The sequence below is a fragment of the Rhinoderma darwinii genome, chromosome 9, assembly GCF_050947455.1.
Source record: "Rhinoderma darwinii isolate aRhiDar2 chromosome 9, aRhiDar2.hap1, whole genome shotgun sequence".
Lineage (NCBI taxonomy): Eukaryota > Metazoa > Chordata > Amphibia > Anura > Rhinodermatidae > Rhinoderma > Rhinoderma darwinii.
Genome location: NC_134695.1, coordinates 107357979 through 107383326, shown reverse-complemented (window position 1 = coordinate 107383326; position 25348 = coordinate 107357979). Strand labels below are relative to the sequence as shown.

The window sequence follows — 25348 nt, the reverse complement described above, 5'->3', positions numbered from 1 at the left end:
CTTGCCATTCAGGAGTGTGGACAATTTGGGTGACAACAGTTGTCTGGGTTTTCTCTGGGCAGATATACAGAAGTGTCCTTCCTTAAAGAGGCTCTGTCACCAGATTTTGCAACCCCTATCTGCTATTGCAGCAGATCGGCGCTGCAATGTAGATTACAGTAACGTTTTTATTTTTTAAAAAACGAGCATTTTTGGCCAAGTTATGACCATTTTTGTATTTATGCAAATGAGGCTTGCAAAAGTACAACTGGGCGTGTTTACAGTAAAAGTACAACTGGGCGTGTATTGTGTGTTACATCTGGGCGTTTTTACTTCTTTTACTAGCAGGGCGTTAGGAATGGGAGTGTATGATGCTGACGAATCAGCATCATCCACTTCTCTTCGTTACCACCCAGCTTCTGGCAGTGCAGACACAGCGTGTTCTCGAGAGATCACGCTGTGTCGTCACTCACTTCCTGCCCCAGGTCCTGCATCGTGTCGGCCACATCGGCACCAGAGGCTACAGTTGATTCTGCAGCAGCATCAGCGTTTGCAGGTAAGTAGCTACATCGACTTACCTGCAAACGCCGATGCTGCTGCAGAATCAACTTTAGCCTCTGGTGCCGATGTGTCCTCGCTTGTCCGACACGATGCAGGACCTGGGGCAGGAAGTGAGTGACGTCACAGCGTGATCTCTCGAGAACACGCTGTGTCTGCACTGCCAGAAGCTGGGTGTTGTGAAGAGAAGTGGATGATACTTCTCGTCAGAACGCCCAGCTAGTAAAAGTAGTAAACACGCCCCGATGTAACACACATAATACACGCCCCGATGTACACACATAATACACGCCCAGTTGTACTTTTACTTTTCAACACGCCCAGTTGTACTTTTGCAAGCCTCATTTGCATAAATACAAAAGTGGTCATAACTTGGTCAAAAATGCTCGTTTTTTAAAAATAAAAACGTTACTGTAATCTACATTGCAGCGCCGATCTGCTGCAATAGCAGATAGGGATTGCAAAATCTGGTGACAGAGCCTCTTTAACTTATGTCTTCGGCCCCATGCAAACGACCGTATTTTTCATCCGTAATTACGGACCCATTCATTTCTATTGGCCACGGACACCTTTCTGTATTTTTGCTGAAAAAATTATAGAACCTGCCACTCTCCCATAGAAGCCTATGGGCGCTTCCGTATATATGGACGGCTACGGATGTGTATGCATAAACCGTCCGTATTTACAGAAGCGTTGCTAAGCAACATGTTAGTGACATCATTTGCAGCCTCCTTTTTTTTTACGTATACGTATATACGGATCAAATACGGATGCACTACAGACCATATTTGCGGATATCGTTCCATATATATACGGATGACTACGGATTCGTATTTACCGACAGTATTTACGGATAGATGAAAATACGGTCATGTGCATGGGGCCTAACCCGAGATATATGGCGCGAGATGTTAAACGAAGATGTAAAAGAAAGTATTTACTCCGACGGATGCCATATGTCGCCCATAGACTCCCATGTTAAAAACAAGTGTATGTTGCTTTTTTTTGCTAGATGGCACGAGATTGTATTGAATTGGTATTATGATACATTGTATAACGATGCAAGTTAAGGGTTAACACATCTGTAAGGCCCAGTTCACACAAAGTTTTTTTATGCGGAAACCGTATCAGATTTAGTGTAAAAAAAAGTCCCAAACCACCTCCCATTGATTTCAATGGGAGGCGGAGGCGTTTTTTTTCCGCGGCGGCTTTCAGCCGCTCGTGTTACAAAAAAGTGGCATGCTCTTTCTTTCCGGCATTTTTTACCCGAAAAATGCAGCGAAAAAGGCCACGAAAATAGCGGCAAGAATTTGCAGGCAGATTTTCCATTCCTGAATGAATTTTGAGGCAGATTTTTCTGCCTGCAAAAAAACTCTGTGTAAACGGGGTCTAACTGAGAATTATTATTTTTATTTACAATCTATTTACTGTTTTTTCTTCCCTTTTTAGAGATGACGTGTCTTCATATGATGTCATCAGTACTACTCCTATGTGGTGAACAGGTAAGTTACAAGAGGTAGGTGACTATTTAATATGAATGTATTGTCTGCGTTATTCACATAGAGTATATATGTATACTGCTACACATGGCCGGACGTGTTGCACCCATAAAATGGCGTAATCAGGAAAGATTGGTGACATATTTAGGAATGAATGACTCTCTTTTATGGACAGTTGTAGACACATGAAGGATTTTTGTGGGAATGATCTTCTACATGGGGAATAATGCCGGGGTTGCAGATATCTTGTAATGTCTGCCCCTTACATGAAGAGAGTCTCTATAGTGAGACATATGAGAATGCGTGTACGATTGGGAGCAGATCCCATCTACAGCCCCCATATCCTTCCAAATCACTTTACTGCATCATGGGAAATACCTATTTTTGTTGGCAGCTTTGCCCATGAAGGAACTTTATGCTTTAGGTTGGGGCTACATGGGAATTTCTAATCATGTGCAACACAAATGACTACTAGTACTACAGGGGCTCAGCAAATGTGACATGGCGCCCAGAAACCATTCCAAAATCCAAATGGTGCTCCTTCCATTCTGATCCCTACCGTGTGTCCAAACAGATGTTTATGACCACATGTGGGGTATTGTTTTACTCGGGAGAAATTGCTTTACAAATGTTGCGGTGCTTTTTCTCCTTAAGTCCTTGTGGAAATGAAAAAAAATTAGCTAAACCTACATTTTCTTTGAAAAAATGTAGATTTTCATTTTTACGGCCTACTTCCAATAAGTTCTGTAAAACGCCTGTAGGGTCAAACTGCTCACTGTACCCCTAGATAATTTCCTCATGGGGTGTAGTTTCCAAAATGGGGTCACTTGTTGGGGGTTTCTACTGTTTTGTCCCCTCAGGGGCTTTGCAAATGCAACATGGCCTCCGCAAACCATTCCTGTTAAATTTGAGTTCCAAAAGCCAAATGGCGCTCTTTCCCTTCTCAGCCTCGCCGTGTGTCCAAACAGCCATTTATTACCACATGTGGGGTACTGTTTTACTCGGGAGAAATTTCTTTACAAATTTTATGGTGCTTTTTCTCCTTTAGTCCTTGTGGAAATGAAAAAAAAATAGCTAAGCCTACATTTTATTTGAAAAAAATTCGATTTTCATTTACACAGCCTACTTCCAAAAATGTCTGCAAAAAACCTGTGGGGTCAAAATGCTCACTATACCCCTAGATAATTTCCTCATGGGGTGTAGTTTCCAAAATGGGATCACTTGTTGGGGGTTTCCACTGTTTTGTCCCCTCAGGGGCTTTGCAAATGAGACATGGCCTCCGCAAACCATTCCTGCTAAATTTGAGCTCCAAGAGCCAAATGGCGCTCTTTCCCTTCTCAGCCCTGCCGTGTGTCCAAACAACCGTTTATTACCACATGTGCGGTATTGTTTTACTCGGGAGAAATTGCTCTACAAATGTTGTGGTAAAAAATGTAGATTTTAATTTTCATGGCTTAGTTCCAAAAATTTTTGCAAAAAAACTGGCGGGTCAAAATGCTTGCTACACCCCTAAATAAATTCCTTGAGGGGTGTAATTTCCCAAATGGGGTCACTTTTGGGGAGTTTCCACTGTTTTAGTTCCACAAGACCTCTTCAAAGCTGACATGGTGCCTAAAATATATTCTAATAAAAAGGAGGCCCAAAATCCACTAGGTGCTAATTTGCTTCTGAGGCCGGTGCTTCAGTCCTTTATCACACTAGAGCCACATGTGGGATATTTCCTAAAACTGCAGAACCTGGGAAATAAATATTAAGTTGTATTTCTCTGGTAAAACCTTCTGTGGTACAAAAAAAATGGATTCAAATTGAATTTCTGGAAAAAAATAATGAACTTTGTAAATTTCACCTCTAGTTTGCCTTAATTCCTGCGAAATGTCTAAAGGGTTAAGAAACTTTCTAAATGCTGTTTTGAATACTTTGAGGGGTGCAGTTTTTAAAATGGGGTGACTTATTGGGGGTTTCTAATATATAAGGACCTCAAAGCCACTTCACAGCTGAACTGGCCCCTGTAAAAATAGCCTTTTGAAATTTTCTTGAAAATGTGAGAAATTGCTGCTAAAGTTCTAAGCCTTGTAACTTCATAGAAAAATAAAAGGATTTTCAAAAACAGAGGCCAATCTAAAGTAGACATATGGGGGATGTTAATTAGCAACATTTTTGTGTGTTATAACTGCCTGTCTTACAAGCAGATACATTCAAATTGAGAAAAATGCACATTTTGGTGTTTTTCACAATTAAATACTGAATGTATCGGGGAAATTTTGCCAGTAACATAAAGTCCAATGTGTCACGAGAAAACAACCTCAGAATCGCTTGGATAGGTAAAAGCATTCTGGAGTTATTACCACATAATTGAAACATGTTAGCTTTGAAAAATGAGGCTCTGTCAGGAAGGTCAAAAGTGGCCACAGCGGGAGGGGGTTAAAGAGGCTCTGTCACCACATTATAAGTGCCCAATCTCATACATTAGGAGATCGGCGCTGTAATGTAGGTGACAGTAATGCTTTCTATTTTTAAAAAAAACGATCTATTTTCACCACTTTATTAGCGATTTTAGATTTATGCTAATGAGTGTCTTAATGCCCAAGTGGGCGTGTTTTTACTTCAGACCAAGTGGGCGTTGTACAGAGGAGTGTATGACGCTGACCAATCAGCGTCATGCACTCCTCTCCATTCATTTAGGCAGCGCATAGGGATCCTTTTAGATCGCTATGTGCTGTCTTATACTAACACATTAACAATACCGAAGACAGTTTTGACAGTGAATAGACATTCCACGGGATGTCTATTCACAATCCCTGCACTTCGTTAATGTGTCTATGGTAGTTACAGTAGAGCACAGCGTAATCTCGCGAGATTACGCTGTAGATGAAAGGTTACAACGAGATGTTGCCCTAGAAAAGGGCCAAAACAAAGAGAGCCCTAAAGAGGCCAAATAAATGGTACCCAAATGAGGACCATAGAAATGGTTCCTGAGTAAGAACTATATAAATAGTGGCCGAGGACCACTGAAATGGTGCCTGCGTGTGGACAAAAACAGATGATGCCCTAGAAAAGGGCCAAAACAAAGAGAGCCCTAGAGAGGCCAAATAAATGGTACCTAGATGGAGACCATAGAAATGGTTCCCGAGTAAGGACTATATAAATAGTGCCCGAGGACCACTGAAATGGTGCCTGCGTGTGGCCAAAAACAGATGCCCTAGAAAAGGGTCAAAACAAATAGAGCCCTAAAGAGGCCAAAATAAATGGTACCGAAATGAGGACCATAGAAATGGTGCCCGAGAAAGGACCATATAAATAGTGCCCGAGGACCACTGAAATGGTGCCTGCGTGTGGCCAAAAACAGATGATGCCCTAGAAAAGGGCCAAAACAAAGAGAGCCCTAAAGAGGCCAAATAAATGGTACCTAGATGAAGACCATAGAAATGGTTCCTGAGTAAGGACTATATAAATAGTGCCCGAGGACCACTGAAATGGTGCCTGCGTGTGGTCAAAAACAGATGCCCTAGAAAAGGGTCAAAACAAATAGAGCCCTAAAGAGGCCAAAATAAATGGTACCCAAATGAGGACCATAGAAATGGTGCCCGAGAAAGGACCATATAAATAGTGCCCGAGGACCACTGAAATGGTGCCTGCGTGTGGCCAAAAACAGATGCCCTAGAAAAGGGTCAAAACAAATAGAGCCCTAAAGAGGCCAAAATAAATGGTACCCAAATGAGGACCATAGAAATGGTGCCCGAGAAAGGACCATATAAATAGTGCCCGAGGACCACTGAAATGGTGCCTGCGTGTGGCCAAAAACAGATGCCCTAGAAAAGGGTCAAAACAAATAGAGCCCTAAAGAGGCCAAAATAAATGGTACCCAAATGAGGACCATAGAAATGGTGCCCGAGAAAGGACCATATAAATAGTGCCCGAGGACCACTGAAATGGTGCCTGCGTGTGGCCAAAAACAGATGATGCCCTAGAAAAGGGCCAAAACAAAGAGAGCCCTAAAGAGGCCAAATAAATGGTACCTAGATGAAGACCATAGAAATGGTTCCTGAGAAAGGACTATATAAATAGTGCCCGAGGACCACTGAAATGGTGCCTGCGTGTGGCCAAAAACAGATGCCCTAGAAAAGGGTCAAAACAAATAGAGCCCTAAAGAGGCCAAAATAGATGGTACCCAAATGAGGACCATAGAAATGGTGCCCGAGAAAGGACCATATAAATAGTGCCCGAGGACCACTGAAATGGTGCCTGCGTGTGGCCAAAAACAGATGATGCCCTAGAAAAGGGCCAAAACAAAGAGAGCCCTAAAGAGGCCAAATAAATGGTACCTAGATGAAGACCATAGAAATGGTTCCTGAGAAAGGACTATATAAATAGTGCCCGAGGACCACTGAAATGGTGCCTGCGTGTGGCCAAAAACAGATGCCCTAGAAAAGGGTCAAAACAAATAGAGCCCTAAAGAGGCCAAAATAAATGGTACCCAAATGAGGACCATAGAAATCGTGCCCGAGAAAGGACCATATAAATAGTGCCCGAGGACCACTGAAATGGTGCCTGCGTGTGGCCAAAAACAGATGATGCCCTAGAAAAGGGCCAAAAAAAAGAGAGCCCTAAAGAGGCAAAATAAATGGTACCTAGATGAAGACCATAGAAATGGTTCCCGAGTAAGGACTATATAAATAGTGCCCGAGGACCACTGAAATGGTGCCTGCGTGGGGCCAAAAACAGATGCCCTAGAAAAGGGTCAGAGCACATAGAGCCCTAAAGAGGCTAAAATAAATGGTAATGGATGAGTATAATATAGTGAGTGTGGGTAGGTTTGTGTAAAATGGAAGTGTGTTATTTAGTGAGTGCAAAGAAGTATATAATAGATGAGTGTAACTTAGTGAGTTTGGGTAGGTAGGTATATAATGGATGAGTGTAATATAGTGAGTGCAGATAGGTAGGTATATATTGGATGAGTGTAATATAGTGAGTGCAGATAGGTAGGTATATATTGGATGAGTGTAATATAGTGAGTGCAGATAGGTAGGTATATAATGGATGAGTGTTATATAGTGAGTGCAGGTAGGAAGGTATATAATGGATGAGTGTAAATTAGTGAGTTTGGGTAGGTAGGTATATAATCGATGAGTGTAATATAGTGAGTGCAGATAGGTAGGTATATATTGGATGAGTGTAATATAGTGAGTGCAGATAGGTAGGTATATAATGGATGAGTGTAAATTAGTGAGTTTGGGTAGGTAGGTATATAATCGATGAGTGTAATATAGTGAGTGCAGATAGGTAGGTATATATTGGATGAGTGTAATATAGTGAGTGCAGATAGGTAGGTATATAATGGATGAGTGTAAATTAGTGAGTTTGGGTAGGTAGGTATATAATCGATGAGTGTAATATAGTGAGTGCAGATAGGTAGGTATATATTGGATGAGTGTAATATAGTGAGTGCAGATAGGTAGGTATATAATGGATGAATGTTATATAGTGAGTGCAGGTAGGAAGGTAGGTATATATTGGATGAGTGTAATATAGTGAGTGTGGGTTAGTAGGTGTATGTCACATAGTGATGGAGGTATGTGGTGGTGGCCAGGAGCCAGAGGACGTCATGTAGAGGTAAGTATATGGCAGCCGCAGAGAGCCTTATGCCCCCTCTTTTTAGACTTGTGGGGAAAGTGAAGACAACATTTCCAGAGGAGAGATGAAGCATGATCATTTTCCTCAGGTTCCCAAGATTTCTCCTCAGACCAAAGATTTTCTAATTGATCAGGTACCGGAGCTTCCCTCTGGACCTCTTGGTGCCCAGAATCCCATTGACTTCATACTCTCTATCAGGAGTGGAGGAAGCAGGAGAACGAGGAAACTTCTTGGAGAAGTGATTCCGGAACAGAGACTTGGGAAGAGGCACATGAAAACATTTGGGAGTTTTCAAAGACTGTGGGAGTCGGAGCTTGTAGAAAACCAAGGATCCAATTTAAAACAGTGGGTCCTCAAACAAATGTACTTGGTGGATAACTAGACCTTGTCTCCTGGGTGGAATTGTGGAGGAACTCTATACTTCTTGTATGCATTTCCCTTCAATCGGCCTACTCCTTTACTTATAGACTCCTTGGCCTCCTGCCCTTTGTGCAAGAATTGAGTGAAACTGGCTGCTGGAACTTTGGACAGTGTTGGAACTGGCAGAGGGATTCTTGGATGCTGTCCATAAATCAAGAAAAAAGGTGTGAATTCCCAGGTGTAGTTATTATAAGCAAACTCTGCCCAGGGAAGGAGACTAGTCCAGTCATCTTGAAGTGCGGACACAAAATTGCTGAAAAAGTTTTCCAAAACCTGGTTGAACCATTCCAATTCTCCATTAGATTAATGGTGGTAGGCGGAAAGAAAATCCAACTTAACTTCAAACAACTTGCAGAGTGGCCTTTAGAACTTTGAAGTAAATGTCACTCCTCTATCGAACACGATATGCTTAGGGAGTCATCGCAGACGAAAAATGTGTTTACTGAAGAGATTAGACAGACTTTTAGCAGAAGAAAGGCCGGTCAGAGGAATAAAGTGTGCCATCTTCAAAAAACAGTCAACTACGAACCAGATTACAGTACAACCAGAGCAACTTGGTAAGCCAAGTCCAACCTGCTTGATGAGGGTTTAGTTTATATGCCGTTTGCAGATACAATACATTTTTGTGGTCGGTGTAGACAGTGATGGCATAATGAGCACCTTCTAGCAAACGTCTCCATTCTTCGAGAGCTAATTTTATGGCCAAGAGTTCCTGATCTCCAATGCCATCATTTTTCTGGGTAGGGGACAAGGCATTGGAGAAGAATCCACAGGAAAGCGTTTTTGCTTTAGAATTTTTTTGAAAAAGAACAGCACGCACTCCTTACAGATGAGACCTGCTTCTCCAAGATGGAGGTTTTACTGTAGTCCGGTCCATGGAGAACTAAGGCAGAGGAGAAGGCCTGTTTAAGGCTGAGGAAAGCAGAAACAGCTTTAGAAGTCCGAATTTTGGCAATGAAACCCATTTTGGTGATAGCAGAGATGGGTGCCACCAGGTAAGAAAATTTAGGAATTAATTGTCGATCATAATTAGTAACTTCAGGAAGTTGTTGTATGGCTTTGAGTCCATGGGGACTAGACAATTTAAGTACTGCTGGATCTATTTGAATTTCTTGATCAGAGATATATCCTACAAAAGACAGTCTGGATCACTCAAAAAGCAATTTTTTAAGCTTGGCATATAGATGATTCTCTGTAAGTCGGTGCAGAACAAGACTCTATTGCTTGCGATGAGTATAGTGGTCTAGGGAGAAAACAAAAATGGCATCCAAATATAACAAAACACAGCCGTATAATAGATCTTGCAAAATGTCGTTAACATGTTCTTGAAAGACAGCCGGGGGATTTCTGAGACCAAAAGGCACAATTAGATATTCATGGTTTCCATCTCTAGTGTTAAACATGATTTTCCCCTCATTCCCTTCACAGATGTGAATCAAATTGTAAGTACCACGTAAGTCTAGCTTGGTGAAAATCTTAGCACCTTGCAGTCAGTCAAAGAGCTTGGAAATAAACGTGTTTTTTTTTTTATCGTGATTTCATTAAGACCTCGGTAGTTAATACAGGGCCTGTTCATCCTTGATGCGGTCTGCCAGACCTTTCCAAAACATAGCGACAAGAGAATCAATGTTCCACTGTAACTCTGTGGATAATGTGCAAAACTGGATGGCATATTGTCCTACTGGAGTAGTGACGAAGAAGCAGATGATGACTTTTTTTAAAGTCGTGAAAAATTCTTGGATAACAAAGATGATGGGTTTTTCCTTTTCCATAGAGGTGAAGCCCAGGCCTGCGCCTCACCAGACAGTAGAGACAAGATGTTGGCTACCTTAGCGTGGTCGGAAGCTAATTGCTGCGCTACTAGCTCAAAACGGATTGTGCATTGATTTAATCCTCTACAAGGCTTGGAGTCGCCTTTGTAACGTGGAGGAGTTGGAAGATGCAATCCAGGACTGAAGGCAGCAAATTGAGGAGGTGGCGATTGCGCCCCAGGAGCAGATAAAACACTTAAATGTGAAGAAACATTTTGTAATAACTGATACAATTGATACTAGCGGACACGTTGCCTGAAATGGTGTTGAAAGTTCTCTAGGATCTGGTTGACCCTCTCCACTTGGCCATTGAACTGTGGATGGTATTCAGAAGAAAGATCTGACTTGACTTCCAGCAGGCCACACAGAGCTCTCCAAAATCTTTAGGTGAACTGTACACCGTGGCCTGAAACAATATGATGGGAAAGAACATGCAGGCGAAATATATGCTGTATAAAGAGACCGGCAAGATGAGGAGCAGAAGGCAAACAAGACAAAAGACCAAAATGTGCCATTTTGAATAAGCGATCTACCACCGGCCAGATGGTATTGCATTTGGATGAAAGGAGTAGATCCCTCACAATGTCCATCGCAATATGTTGCCACAGAGAATCAGGGACTGGAAGAGGTAGAAGAAGACCAGGTGGTCTGGACTTGGAGGTCTTGTTCTGGGAGCAGAAGGAACAGGAAGCCACATAGTCCTGAACATCCTGGACCATGGCTGGCTACCAAAATTGATGAGAAATGAGCTCTCTGGTTTTACGCACTCCTGCGTGACCGGCCAGTTTAGGGTTATGTCCCCAGGAAAGCACTGTCCTTCTTCTGGCTGAGGGAACAAAGGTTTTACGATGATGGATATCCTTCAGTAGGACCGGAGCCACCAGAATGATGCGAGAAGGATCAATATAATATGTTTCACTTGATCAGAGTCATCAAATCACCGAGATAGATTCGGATATTACATCGCTGAAAGGTTTGGCCTCAGCTTACTTGTCCTTAAACACCCACAGCTCATTTTTCAAATTGAAATACATGTCTCAGTGGGAGACGGATATGGGTCGGGAGTTCTCGGAGGAGGACTGGAGGGCTGCTTTACATCACTCACATAGGATATCCAAATGTGTCAATCATATAGAAGCCGTTAGGAAAATTCAGTTTCGTTGGTACCTCACACCTGTTACAACATATGCAAGCCAGGGCTTCTCCTTTGTGTTGGAGGGAATGTGGAGCATATATTTCATCTATGGTGGACATGTAAATCAGTCTACCCATTCTGGAAGCGTATCTTCCGCTACATATCAGAATTAATGGGAGCAGAACTTTTACCTTCCCCTGCATTGGCTTTAACTGATATGCAGATGGATGAGATCCCTTTAGAATATAGGTGGCCAATAAGCCATATTCTTATCGCTTCCAGATTCCATATAGCCAAGAGATGGAAAACAGCTGAGGCTCTGAATCTCTCGGAGGTGCTAAACAGGGTTTATCTTCACTTCTATTACGAATTGCACTTTGCTACATCTAAAGGTTATAGGCAGAAGTGTTTGTCTCAATGGGCCCCTTGGACGGAGTTACCCCATGTTCAACTTCTGCTCCGCAAGAACTCTGTCACTCTGTGAATGTATCTGTGCTAACTTATACATGGTTTTCGTATCCTGCATCATCCTGTTCCTTTTTGACATCTCATATGTATAATTGCTTGTATTTATCACCACCACTCTTTGTATGTCTGTTTTTATGTTTGTTTGTCTGTTAATATGTCAGTATGTCAACGTCCGAGGCACGTTTCTGATATCTAAAGGTGCAAGCTTTTTCTGTGTTCTGTATACAACACTGTGAGACTGTATCATTGGGATGTTGTATACTTTTGTATTGTACTTTGGAAAAATAAAAACCAAGTGAATTTCAAATCACCGAGACAGAGCGTAAGCCTTAGTATTCCTTTCGGCAAGACGGAAATGTAACAGAATTTCAAATCAGGCAAAGAAGAGCGCCCACCTGGCCTGGCGCGGATTCAACCGCTGAGCGGTCTAGATAGACCAAATATTCGTGGTCTGAAAATAATTACAGGATGCATGACCCCTTCTAGCAGATGTTTCCACTCTTCCAATGCCAATTCAATGGCCAGAAGCTCCTGATCTCTAAGAGTAATTCTTCTCGGCAGGAGAAAATAACTAGGAGAAGAAGCCGCAGGTGACAGTCTTGCCGGTAAGACCTTTTTGCGTCAGGTCTGCACCTGCATCGATAGTAGAGGCATCCACCTCAAAGAAGAATTGCTTGGAGACGTCCGGATGCTGCAATATAGGGGCGGCAGAGACAGACTGAGTTGAAGAAATGCCAATTTGGTCTCTTGGGTCTCATTTTTGGCATTCACTCCTTTCTTTGTAAGAGCTGAAATAGGCGCCAGTAATGAAGAGTAGTGGGGAATAAACTGCCGGTAGAAATGTGCAAATCCCAGAAAGCGTTGAATTGCACGGAGACCCTGAGAACAAAGCCAGTTCAACACAGCAGATGTTTTGTTGGTGTCCATCTTCAATCCCTGGTCAGAGACTATATAATCTAGAAAGGGAAGGGAGGATTTCTGGAAGACCCACTTCTCCAACTTTGCACAGAGCTTATTCTCCAGCAACCGTTGAAAGACCTGTCGAACACGTTTCCAATGTGTAGTCAAAGCGGGTGAGAAAATCTTGATGTCGTCTAGATACATCACCACATTGACATATAACGGATCCCGGTGGATGTCGTTAACTTGCTTATCATTGCTTTGCATCAAAAGGGCCTTACAGGCAAAGACATTGCTGCTTGTAAGTTTACCCCAAAATGAACCATTTATCGGATCATCCAGTACTTCAAGGAGAGAGGTTCATTTGCTATGAAGAAGGCTTCAGGGTGTCCATGAAATTCCAGCAAGTACCAGGACCTTCTCCTAAAGAGGATTCAGCTATGGGATCGGTTCAACATCAGTGCAGAGCTTCCTCAGACATCTGTCAGTGCATCTGCACGCACAGTGAGGTGAAGGCTTTTGGAGGCTGGACTGGTGTCAAGAAGAGCTGCAAAGAAGCCACTTCTCTCCAAGAAAAACATCAAGGACAGACTGAAATCCTGTTTTAAGTATATTGATTGGACTGCAGAGGACTGGGGTAAAGTTATTGTAACGCTGGCGGCAGGTCCCTCTCCTGCCAGTGGTCTCCGTCGCTGGATCCTGTACCTTGCTTGACAGCCTCCTCCACCACGAGGTCGCTAACGTCCACTGATGTCTCCTGCTCACGGCAGCCGGATCCCAAGTGCGCGCTGGCCCAGGCCGTTTCTTAAAGGGCCAGCATGTAAGTATATAATGGATGAGTGTAATATAGTGAGTGCAGGTATGTATATAATGGATGAGTGTAATATAAAGAGTGCAGGTAGGTATATAATGGATGAGTGTAATATAGTGAGTGCAGGTAGGTATATAATGGATGAGTGTAATATAAAGAGTGCAGGTAGGTATATAATGGATGAGTGTAATCTAGTGAGTGCAGGTAGGTATATAATGGATGAGTGTAATATAGTGAGTGCAGGTAGGTATATAATGGATGAGTGTAATATAATGAGTGCAGGTAGGTATATAATGTATGAGTGTAATATAATGAGTGCAGGTAGGTATATAATGTATGAGTGTAATGTAGTGAGTGCAGGTAGGTATATAATGGATGAGTGTAATATAATGAGTGCAGGTAGGTATATAATGGATAAGTGTAATATAATGAGTGCAGGTAGGTAGGTATGTCAGTAATACACTGCAGAATTAAGGCGGGATTCACACGACAGGGTTTCCCGGCCGGGTGCCGGCCGTTCATAAATCGGCCGGCACCCGGCTGCATTAGGAATAATAGACCCCTAATGGGGCTATTCACACGACCGATTTTTTGACTGGCCAGGAAAACCGGCCGTCAAAAAATGGGACATGCCCTATATTCGGCCGGGTACCCGGCCGCCCGGCTCCCATAGAAGTCTATGGGGCCGGGTAATACACGGCCATCACCGGAATGTGTCCCGAGTGATGGCCGGGTCAACCGTCACTCGCGCACTCTCTCCTCCTCACAGTGCAGAGTGCATGTGAGGAGGAGGAGTTGATGCCATTCGGACGAATAGCTACGCTGGTGATACTGTGTCGCAGGGTCGGGGTGTACAGCAGGTGGAAGGGAGCGCTGCGCTGGCTCCCTTCCCCTGCTTGTTACGGTTCCCGACCGCTGGCTGTGTTTTTATGGCCAGCGGTCAGGGTCCTTAAAACCCGAGCCATAGACTTTTTACGGCTCGGGTTTTAACTTCCTGCCCGCGCGATCGGGCAGCTGAATGTCGGGTCTCCGGCTGTCCGTGACTGCCGGGGACCCTGAGGAGAGGATGGAAGCAGCTTTCACTGCTTCTGTCTTCTACGATGTCTTTTTACACAACGCTCAATGAACGCTGTGTATAGAAATAGAGACAGCAGCGGTGCTGTCTCTATTCCTCCCGGTGATCATGTGACTGGTCACATGATCGCCGGGTGCCGTTAGTGACAGACTGCTGCTGGGTCTTACTAGACCTAGCACAATCCTATTAGTGACAATCGTCACTGTGAGAGGGCTGATTTCCCCTGTAACTGGGGCTGCTGTGCAGCTCCAGTTACAGGGAAAAACATGGTGTAAAAGAAAGAAAAAAAATATTAAAAGTTCCAAAAAGGTCTTTTTTGACCTTTGAGGGACAGAACATAATAATAAAAAAATAAGTAAAGTGCAAAAAATTAATCCGATTAAAAAACGGTCAGGGAAAAAACCGGATGCAAATCGGGTCCAAATCGGCCGGTAAAAACAGCAACACGGCCCGGAACGGAATCGGAACGGATGCAAACCGGCCGGGAAAATCGGCCAAAAACGGCCGATTTTCCCGGCCGACACTCGGACCCTGTCGTGTGAATGAGGCCTAAGGCGGGATTCACACAACCGGGTCGCGGCCGAGCCCGAGTGCCGGCCGGTAAAATCGGCTATTCTGCCCGGCCGGTTTGCATAAAGTTTTGCATCCGGGCCGGGCAGATCTGGACAGTGACATCAGCGGCAACTCCTGAAGGGGAATCCCCATGTGTTCGGGGATTCCGCTTCAGGAGTTTCCCCTGATGTCACTGCCCAGATATGGACAGAGACATCAAGCGCTCTGTCCAGGAGCGGAATCCCCGAAAACACGGGGATTCCGCTCCTTCAAGGAGCTAAAGTGCGGCTAGCACATAGCAGAGCGGGGAGATACCTCCCTGCTCTGCGATAGTGGCGTCGCTGCAGTAGTAGCAGCCGCAGCAGCTGCTAGCGGCGCCATCGAAGGTGTCGCCGGGCCAGGGTGCTTTTAAAACAAGCAGGGGAAGGGAGCCAGCGCAGCGCTCCCTTCCCCTGCTGTACACCCCGGCCCTGCAACACAGTGTACAGCGATTCCATTCGTCAGAATGGCATCAACTCCTCCTCCTCACATGCACTCTGCGCTGTGAGGAGGAGGAGATAGAGCGCAAGCGCCGGAAAACCCGGCCATCACTCGGGACACATCCCGGTGATGGCCGGGTATTACCCGGCCCCATAGACTTCTATGGGAGCCGGGCGGCCGGGTACCCGGCCGAAGATAGAGCATGTCCTATTTTTTGACGGTCGGTTTCCCCGGCCGTCAAAAAATCGGTCGTGTGAATAGCCCCATTAGGGGTCTATTATTCCTAATGCAGCCGGGTGCCGGCCGATTTATGAACGGCCGGCACCCGGCCGGGAAACCCTGTCGTGGGAATGAGGCCTAACGCAGCATGTGATTACGATTTTTATAAATATTATTCACTTGTATTAAATAGATTTCTACTACATGTAAACATAAAGGTTTTCTATATTTTCTTTGCTATCTTTTCTCTACCCCACATGGCCACTCTATGGTGATGCAGGTGGGGGCGCTATTTCACTGTTTACCTCCGAGGTGCAGCCCTGCCACACAACAACAATCCTGGTTCCGCAGTAGAATTTTCTGTTTTTTTTGTGTAAACTTTTTGCATAGATTTTCATTGTAGGATCTGTACAAAGTGGAGCTTCCAGGAGATCGGGGACTTGATGAGATGGACGCATGCAGCTCCCGTCAGGAACATACTGGTTAGGTGAGTCGTCCCACCTCATAATATCCATGAAAAATGGAAATAAATAGGTTTTGGACAAATATCAAACTATCACTGCCAGGCAAAAAACTTTAAAACAGAATTTTTAATAAATATTAACTGTAAAAAAAATAATCAAATACCAATTTAATTTTACTACAAAACACATAGCACCTCGATCAGTGGTACAAGCATCTTTGGGGTACTCCAGTGGGTAGAGTTCATAGAACAGGGTATAATACTAGTAATACCAGTTCAGTATCAGGGCATAATAAATGAGTAGTCCCACCTCCCCTTTCTCATCCATATTAGGCTCTGTTCACATCTGCGTTGGGGTCCCGTTCTGACGTTCCGTCGGAGGTTTCCGTTAGAACGGGACCCTGAGCAGACACCGACGAAAACCAGGGGTTTCCGTTTCTATCACCATTGATTTCAATGGTGACGGAGCCGGTGCCCGTGGTTTCCGTTTGTCTCTTTTGTGCTCCGGACCCTTCGTTTTGCCGGAAGCAATAGCTTAGTCGACTACTGAAATCAATGGTGATGGAAACGGAAACCCCTGGTTTCCGTCGGTGTCAGTTTGTGTCTGCTCAGGGTCCTGTTCTGACGGAAACCTCTGACGGGAACGTCAGAACGGGACCCCAATGCAGATGTGAACAGAGCCTTAGGGCATGACCAGACGTGGCGGAATTGCTCTGCAATTCCGCTGCGGATAGTCCGCAGCGGAAATCCGCAGCGTACACGTTTCTCCATTGCTTTCCACAGCTTTTTAGTTGGGTTCGTTTACACGTTGCGGACAATTCTGCGGAGCATAGGCTGTGGTGCGGAATTTGGTGTCCGCTGCATACACTGGCTGTTGCGGACGTGTAGCGGACTTGTTGCGGACTCATTGCGGAATTTCTCCATTGACTTCAATGGAGAGTGAAAATTCCGCAATGAAGTCCGCAGATGTTATGTGTGCTGCGGAGCGTACTGGTTTTACTAACATGATAGTTCTTCATTCTGGCTGGACTTATGTATCTCTAGATCTACAGCCAGACTGAGGAAGTCAATGGGGCTCCCGTAATTACGGGTGATTACGTGTGTGCACCCGTAATTACAGGAGCGTTAATAGGCGATGTCAGTAAATAGTCACTGTCCAGGGTGCTGAAAGAGTTAAACGATTGGCAGTAACTGTTTCAGCACCCTGGACAGTGACATCCGATCACAATATACATCAGCCTGTAAAAAAAATAGAAGTTCATACTTACCCATAACTCCCTGCTTCTTCCTCCAGTCCGGCCTCCCGGGATTACGTTTCAGTCCAAGTGACGGCTGCAGCCAATCACAGGCCAATCACAGGCTGCAGCGGTCACATGAACTGCCGCGTCATACAGGGAGGTCGGGCTGGATGTCGAAAGAGGGACGCGTCACCAAGACAACGGCCGGGTAAGTATGAATTTCTTTTTCTTTTACTAGGGAAAGGGCTGTCCCTTCTCTGTATCCTGCACTAATAGAGAGAAGGGAAGCCCTTTCCCCCTCAATACGCAACGGCCAGTCCGCATCAATTTAATGCCCATTTTAGGCAAAGCCGCGACAGAATCTGCAACGCAGATTCTGTGCGGCATTGATGCGGACAGTGTATGCAGAACTCCGCCACGTCTGGTCATGCCCTTAGACTGTCACACAGAAACCTCTGCATGTTCTTTATATCCACAATTTCTAGTTATAATCCCTCCTCATCGGGCTGCAGCGGCCAAACCGCAGGAGAAGTGGGGGGTGTGAACATAATCTTAGGCAGCCTTGGCTGGAATTACAGCTGTGATTGGATAGAGTAGGTCACATGTGGACACGAAGTCCCTGTTTACTCACCAAGTTTTTTGCAGGTGGAAAAATCTGCCTCAAAATTCCTTCTGCCGCATTTTTTACGCATTTTTCGACCACGGCCATTGAGCACCGCAGGCAAAAATGCTGCGAAAACCATTTTCTTTGCCTCCCATTGATGGCAATGGGAGGTCAGAGACGGAAACGCTTGAAGAAAGGGCTTGACGCTGCTTTTTCCTGTGAGTGTTTTTTTCTCGTGGGAAAAACGCCTCTGCATCCCATTGAAATCAATAAGATTAGTTTTCGGACGTTTTTTGGTGCGGTTTTCGATGCGTTTTCCACTTAAAAAAACACTCTGTGTGAACTAGGCCTAATATTTCTCCATATATTACATGTGGCTTTTGCAGCATATTTGGCTGTGCATCCTTTGCATTACAATCTACTGCAGATTGTTACTGCTGCAAGTTTATGCAGTTTTCTAGAACCCTATTCACATTCATACTTTATGTGTCAATTTGACCATGGAAATCTGCAATAAATATGTAACATGTGAACATAGACTTAGGGGCTACACGTGATGTTTCAGGCTACATTTACACACTGCAACCAGGTTACATCACACTTGTCTTCTCTCCCAGATTGTCCTGGAGACTTCCAAACTAGGGAAGATCTTACATGATGTAGCTGCATAAAGGAAGGCACTCTGCTGGGACTATTTGTGAGGGGGAACTCTGCTTGTAGTGGTTATTGGGGGCAGTCTGCTGGCACTAATTATTGGAGGCACTTTGCTGGCAATATGGTTTATTGAGGGGTCTCTGCTGGTAGTGTTGTTTATGAGGGGGCAGTATACTGGCACTGTTTAAGGGACAATACTCTGCTGGCACTGTATGGGGGCACTCTGCTTAGTCTAATGATGGGGTCGCTCGCTGATAACTGAGGCTTCTTAGCTGTCCTTATCGGTGGGGTTTACATAGGAAAGAAATTCTCAAACCACATCTCAAATCTCCCTGTAGTTGATTCTAAAAACAGACAAGTACGGCTCAGAAAAACGGCTGCAAACAAATAACCATTGATGTGAATGGAAATGAACAAAATCTTTTTTGCTTTCTGCGATTATTATTGACATGTTTTATAAGACATGTTACATCTCGTGTTATACACAGCAGGAGGCAACAGCACACGTCTTATCACACAGGAAGAGGAAATACATCAGAAAGGGAAACGGGAAGAGGAAGAGCAGCAATGTCATACAGGAAATACAGGGAAGTGACATCATCACAGGAGGTAACGTATATCCTGTGTGCGGGGGACCCCAGAAATATGATGAGACTGACGTATCAGGGCTGATACATAGTAATGTTATGTTAATGTTATGTTATTATATATCATTACGTGTGTGTTTAGGCTGTGCTTATATATGTTAGTAGGTCGGACCAGAAGGATCGCGTGTTCTGTATACAAGCTCCAGATAAGAAGAACATGGATCAGCACAACAACACCAGCGCTCCTGGGACTGCGCTCCAACCACACAGCATTTCATCCGGAGGATCGACTGTTCCGTAGTCCAAAACGTCACTTCTCGGGTTCTATTCCTACAATGGAGGAAAAAGTCAATTACATATTTTCAGTAATTATTGTTACAATATCTCCATTAAGGAAATCTCATGTATGGAATATTTTTTTGTATCACCTTAACTTCTGGTTACACCTGAAATGCCCTATAAGGGTATTTAGATATCATAGAGGGGGGTATCACGCTGGAGACCCTCTCTATGACCCAAATGGAAGCTCTGCGCCACCTCTGTCCAGAGGCTTTGTGTGGTATTGCAGCTTTTCTGTATTGAAATGTATAGGGCTAAGCTGTCCACACACCGCACATCACCTGTGGACAGGTGTGGCTCTGTTTTTGGAAGATATCAGCTCTATTTTTCTAATTATGTACAACCCCTTTAATGAAATAATCTCTTTAGAGGGTTTTCTCCATCTCAGACGTTTATGTGATATCCACCTATGCGCATGCACGCAGCTCTCTCCGTTCTGTACTATGGGAGTTACACAAATAGTTCAACAGCGCTCAGCTGTTTCCGAAACTTCCATAGAACAGAATAGAGAGAGGGACGTGCGAGGCCTTTCCCAAGTCATTCTCCACCTGGAATCAGCAGCCATTAGACGGGACAGGGATGTGGGAACAAAGCAGGACAGGGTCAGGGAGAGACCTCCGTTTTCCACATAGGTGTGAGTCCCAGAGAAATAGTAAGATGGGAGTACCCCTTTAAATAAAACTTCTTGGTGATGATCCATTTTCTTAAGGTGTTTAATTAAACTATGGACAGTGAGGTCGAATAACCCGCACCCAAAATATCTATACTGGAGTGACATGCCTGTTACTAACGCTGTATACAAGCTCCCCACGTATAACAGACAGGGCCCTCACTGAGACTTTGTAGGGGCTCCTAGAGACAAATATATATTGATGTACAGACATTTTCCCCTCCGTTATTGTGCAGCACGACCTCCCCACATATAACAGGCAGGACCCTCACTGACCCCCTGGACAGACACATAGGCCTGAATATATTTATATCTTTATATTTTCCATTATTCACCTGCAGGAAATGTTGTTATTTTTAGAAATGGGGAGAAATACTTGGAATTGTGTTTTTTTAGTTTCTGATGTTATTTTTGTTACTTCTCAGGTATAAGGAGAAAAGTATCCGGCACATACAAGATGAGACGTGGATGAAGATGTGCGGAGGACTGTACCCCACCGGGAAAGAGCGGGCTGTCACTGGTATTACCATGGGGCAGATTTACTAAGGCCTCATGCACACGACCATAGTGAGGTGCATTGACCGTGACTTACGGCTCGTACGTCCGCGGAGTGTCACCCACGGCCACCCTCAAATCGCGGGCCGTGCATATGACCGCGTGCATTATTTTCTATGAGCCTGTACCGCAAAACACGACCGTAATAAGACATGTCCGTTGTTTTTGCGGTCCAGGTTCCTGGGCAATGCATGGACCGTGGAAACCAAGGTCGTATGCATGGGCCCATTGAAATGAATGGGGTCGCAATTCACCTGCAGATTTGCGGGTGAATTGCGGCCGCAAAAATAAGTTAGTGTGCATGGGGCCTAAAACTATCTGAGTTTTACACAGTGTAAACTGATACAAGGAAGTCAGAAACTGCGCTAAATTTATCACAGTGGTGCACGATGTATGATAGATTTTACTAGACATGTTAGACACTTTTCTCTTCCTTATACCACCTCTTGGTTGGCTTAGTTTAAGACACACCCCTTTATTCTAGGCCACGCCCCTTGTCAAGCACGCCGCAAAATGTGTCTAAAACAATTAATAAATATGGCGCACAACATGTACGCCATAATTCTGTCTCAATTTGAATAGTAAATCTGTCCTACTATAAATGTAATATAAATTTGGGGTTAGTATTCAGGGCATATTCCCTATTTAAAGAATTGATAAGAGTCGGGAATCCTTCAGCTTAGTCCATTCTCTCTACTATCAGTCAGTACAGGGAGTAGTAGTACATATAAAACATTACATTGTCACCATGTCAGCTTTATTCTGCCTGCACTGACAGCACAAAGTCTTCATGGTGACTGCAGGACTGGAAGTCAAGGACCACCTCTATGATGTCCGCGGGACCTAATAGGGATATGGCGCTTTTTCCATTTATTTGTTGTTGTACTGTAATGAGAATATTATTTACATGCAGTATTTATTGCTAGGGGTATTTTTTTTTCTGAAAATTCTATAAAGAGCAAGTGGTGTAGGATTGGTTCAGACTGGTGACATCAAGACACAAATGTGACCTCAAGAATTCGTCAATGAGCTGATAATCCCGGTGCCAATTCTGGCTGCAAGTAATATATAAAGGGGCACACCTACCTCAAGTACTGGCACAGTATAAGGTCATCAGGGTGACTGCAGGACTGGAATTAACGCTCTTTTATGAAAAGTGTGTTTTGCAATGTTCAGCACATGGCAGCTTTGTGTATATAGTAGTATATAGACCCTACTGCACTGATTCTTCATACTATACCCTAATAGAGCATAGGTGACAATATTTGGAATTTCTTTCTAGGGACACTTCGGTTTCAGATGGATTGAGACAGGACTTGACAGGGCGTACCTTTGACAGAACGTGGTTCATTGGGCATGGCTTGTCATGGGGCAGGGTTAGTGAGAATACACTTTGTGTACCAGATATTCCCTGTATTCTATCCTCACTATAAAAACCTTGCAGTAAGGACAGTATAGAGGGAGGGTATCGCCTGCAGAAGTGATCTAAGTAAGTATGGCACGTGACCACTGTGGCCAGTGATTGACTAGTTCGATCATGTGCCGATACAGGACATCACTGGTCCAGCCTATGTAAACAGGCCGGCAGGGGATTGTGAACCGCCGGCACTGGAGCCGCAGAGAATTAGAAGGTGGGTATTTGCTAAATGGTGCAATTTTCAGTTTGAATTACAATTTTTATAATGCCTGGAAAACCCCTTTAATACCAAACCCTAAAATGTATTCAGACCACCGGACAAATCCCCTTTATGTACTTCCAGCTCCTTCAGCAGCTCTGGGTCCCATTCGGCTCCGGACCCCACCTCTGCTGCCTGAGCCAGGAGCTGTTAGTGATATTGGCCTTTACATATTGGAGTAATCCAATAGATAACAGCCAATTTTTTAAATAAAATCCTGCGATGTAGTTTGGGTGGGCACTGCGCCTTTGATTGCATGACAAATTTTTCTTGGAGTTCCCCTTTAAAAATTGGTAAGCGGCGGGTAACACAAATACTTCACACGTGGACAGTAAAGTAAAATCCATTTTATTTTGACTGTATTTCTGGACCGGACTGGTCCGGGACTAAACTTGACTGGTCCCTTCGTCAGGTTAAGATCAGATAAAGGGACAAGTCGTGCCAGAAACGCGTATTTAAATAAAATTCTACCATCGCTTGGCGCCCTATATGTCCCCGTTTTGAAACCTTTGTGTTAACCGCATCTTAATTGAGCAGATTTACTTGTGAATTTTGTATCTTAGTGGAACATAGAACGCACTATCTACCTACCTGGCAGATAAAGGGTCTTGGTGTGGGTCACGGGGAATATCTTCAAGAGAGCAACTCTTCACTAGGACATTTTATTTATTCTTGTTTCAGAACTGAAGGGAATGTACCGTACAACATCAGCAGGAGGAAGCCCTGGTGTCGAGAACGTCAGCCATGGAAAGGGATGTGCCAGATCAAGGCCTGAAAGCTAAAGAGGCAGCAGATATGAACCACTAATGTCCATCTAAGAATGCCGGAACGTCATCCGTCCACACCTCCTCCTTCCCATCCCCCACTGTCCAGAAGGGGTTTTTAAGATCCATCCAATTAAAAGACAACTGTCCAGAAGTCTTTGAAAATGAAGCCTTGCCCATGATTCGCAGGGCTGCGGTGAAGTACAATGGTTTTGGGTGTTTAATGGCAAGTCTCTTCAGATGCCCGGCAATGGACTTCCTCCCCTCGTCCTGTTTGGTAGGGTCTCTGCACTCCCTTTCCTGTAGAACAGCTGCCTCTACAGATTCCCAAGGCCATCCATATTTTTTTCCTGTCTGGCTGATAGCAACACATGTCAATAAAAACATACCTCAATGTATTTATTGTATTTCTAATAAAAATGGATAGACAAATACATAAAAATAATTTGTTTTAATTCCAAAGAACTTTCATAAAATCTATATTATACCTGTGTAATCAATTGTGGACATGGTCACTGATTCATTGAAGTCCAGCAAAGAAATCCCCCAGCCTGAGACATACTGTACTCCGTGTCAGAAGAACAAGAAGCTACAAAAAGAGAGACAACTGCATCCAGTCGATGTTCTTATCAACAAAGAGGTTTAAAAGGTGAGAAGACTAATTGACATTTTTTTTCAAGGTATTACTCTAGGGAGCGCTCCTGTTATCATCTTTGTCTCACACTGTATTTTCCTAAAGTACTGTATACATTTCACTCATTAATGCCGACCTAGCCAAGTGAGCACACAACAAACTAAGCCTGCGCACCCAAATAGAGTACCAACCATCTACACATCATGCCAATAAAGGAGTTTTGCCTTTGCATAGTGCTCCAAGGGGAGCACAATACAACTTCAATACTGCAAATACCTAACCTGAACGTCACATCTGCACCTTCCTCTTCTCTTTTGAAGATGTTAGTGTACAGAGTAGTAGGGGAATTGACCAGACATGATGTGCTGCCTCGTGGACTGTCCTATATTTCCAGAGCGAAGGAAAGATAGGTGGTCTGGCCAGTTGTAGACTTCATCCCTAACATCTGACACAGACCAAAATAAGTATTCGGCACTCAAAGCCAAAGTTTTAAGAAATCTCAAGTGCGCCAACTACAGCGGTCAGCCGCCATTCGGAACGAAGCGCCAACTACTGGATGTACCAGCAACCAGAACGGCACAGTGCCTGATGAAGGTCATGTAATGACCGAAGCGTCGCACTAAGCCTCTGGCATCTACAACCACTTGAAAAAAAATCAAGATTTCTTCTTTAAACTTCTGCTTTGTGTGCCAAATACTTATTTTGACTACGATTGGGTTGGGACCCTATTCGTGCACCTACATCGTCCAGTGCGTTCTGAACCACTACTTATCTGACACAGACCATCCTGGAGCTGAATGTCTCTGAGGCTGCTCTTTCAAAGTTGCTAATGTAGCTCATCTGGGCTCCATAGACCCAACCTTTATATATGACTCCTAGAGAAATGGGTTAGTGAAAGAAAAAGGTAAAATTCAGATCCTGGAGGCCATTGAGTATGTCAACCTTTGGACCTTGATTGGCACCTACGCCATATTTTCAGAGTAATCCATCAGATGTCTCAAGAAGAACATTTTATGAGGAAAGGACAATGTTGATGAGATTGCAGGTCCTCCTGTTTCTAACTCACATAATTATTACCCAGCATCCAGGTAAATAGTGCATACAAAGTCCAGAAATATAACCAGGCGACTGTCCAGATAAACATTGGATACAGCGCCCAGAAATGGTGCATTGTGCCCCGATAAATATTTCCTTAAAAGGAATGTCCGAGAAATTAAACTAGTTGCATGGAATGTTTTGAAATGAAAAAAACAGCCATTACTCACCTGTTAAATCCCCTGCACCCATGATCTGGTGGTCAACCCGATGGGTTGATTGAAGAGACTACCCTACGTGGATCGACACCCGCTACAAAATTCTCACCCAAAAATTAAAATATGGAATAGGTTACCCCTTTCTATGGCAGATCGAATAGCCGTAATTAAAATGATAGTATTACCCCAGTTGTTGTATCCACTGATTAACAGTCCCATGTGGATAGGAGAAAAGACGTTTAAATGCATTGAAAGTTTAACCCCTTCCCGACATTTGACGTAAGTATACGACATGGAAAGCCAGTGCTTCCCGCAAAATGTCATATACTTACGCCAAATAATTGGCACCGGCTCAGAAGCTGAGTCGGTGCCA

General features: G+C 44.1%; 1 protein-coding gene and 1 long non-coding RNA gene across 2 annotated transcripts in view; both read left to right on the top strand.

Annotated features, from left to right (window-relative positions):
* The window catches only part of LOC142660233 (uncharacterized), a 72242-nt gene extending 56260 nt beyond the window's left edge, over positions 1 to 15982 (top strand). The window contains exon 3 of the mRNA XM_075836815.1: positions 15942 to 15982. Within this exon, the coding sequence (XP_075692930.1) occupies positions 15942 to 15982 (41 nt within the window). The remainder of the gene's footprint in view (positions 1 to 15941) is intronic.
* A 3150-nt stretch (positions 15983 to 19132) lies between these two features.
* LOC142660546 (uncharacterized) lies at positions 19133 to 23513 on the top strand. Its single transcript, XR_012850516.1, has 3 exons — positions 19133 to 19449; positions 20519 to 20613; positions 23006 to 23513. It is a non-coding gene; the product is annotated as an uncharacterized LOC142660546 (long non-coding RNA).
* The last annotated feature ends 1835 nt before the right edge of the window (positions 23514 to 25348 follow it).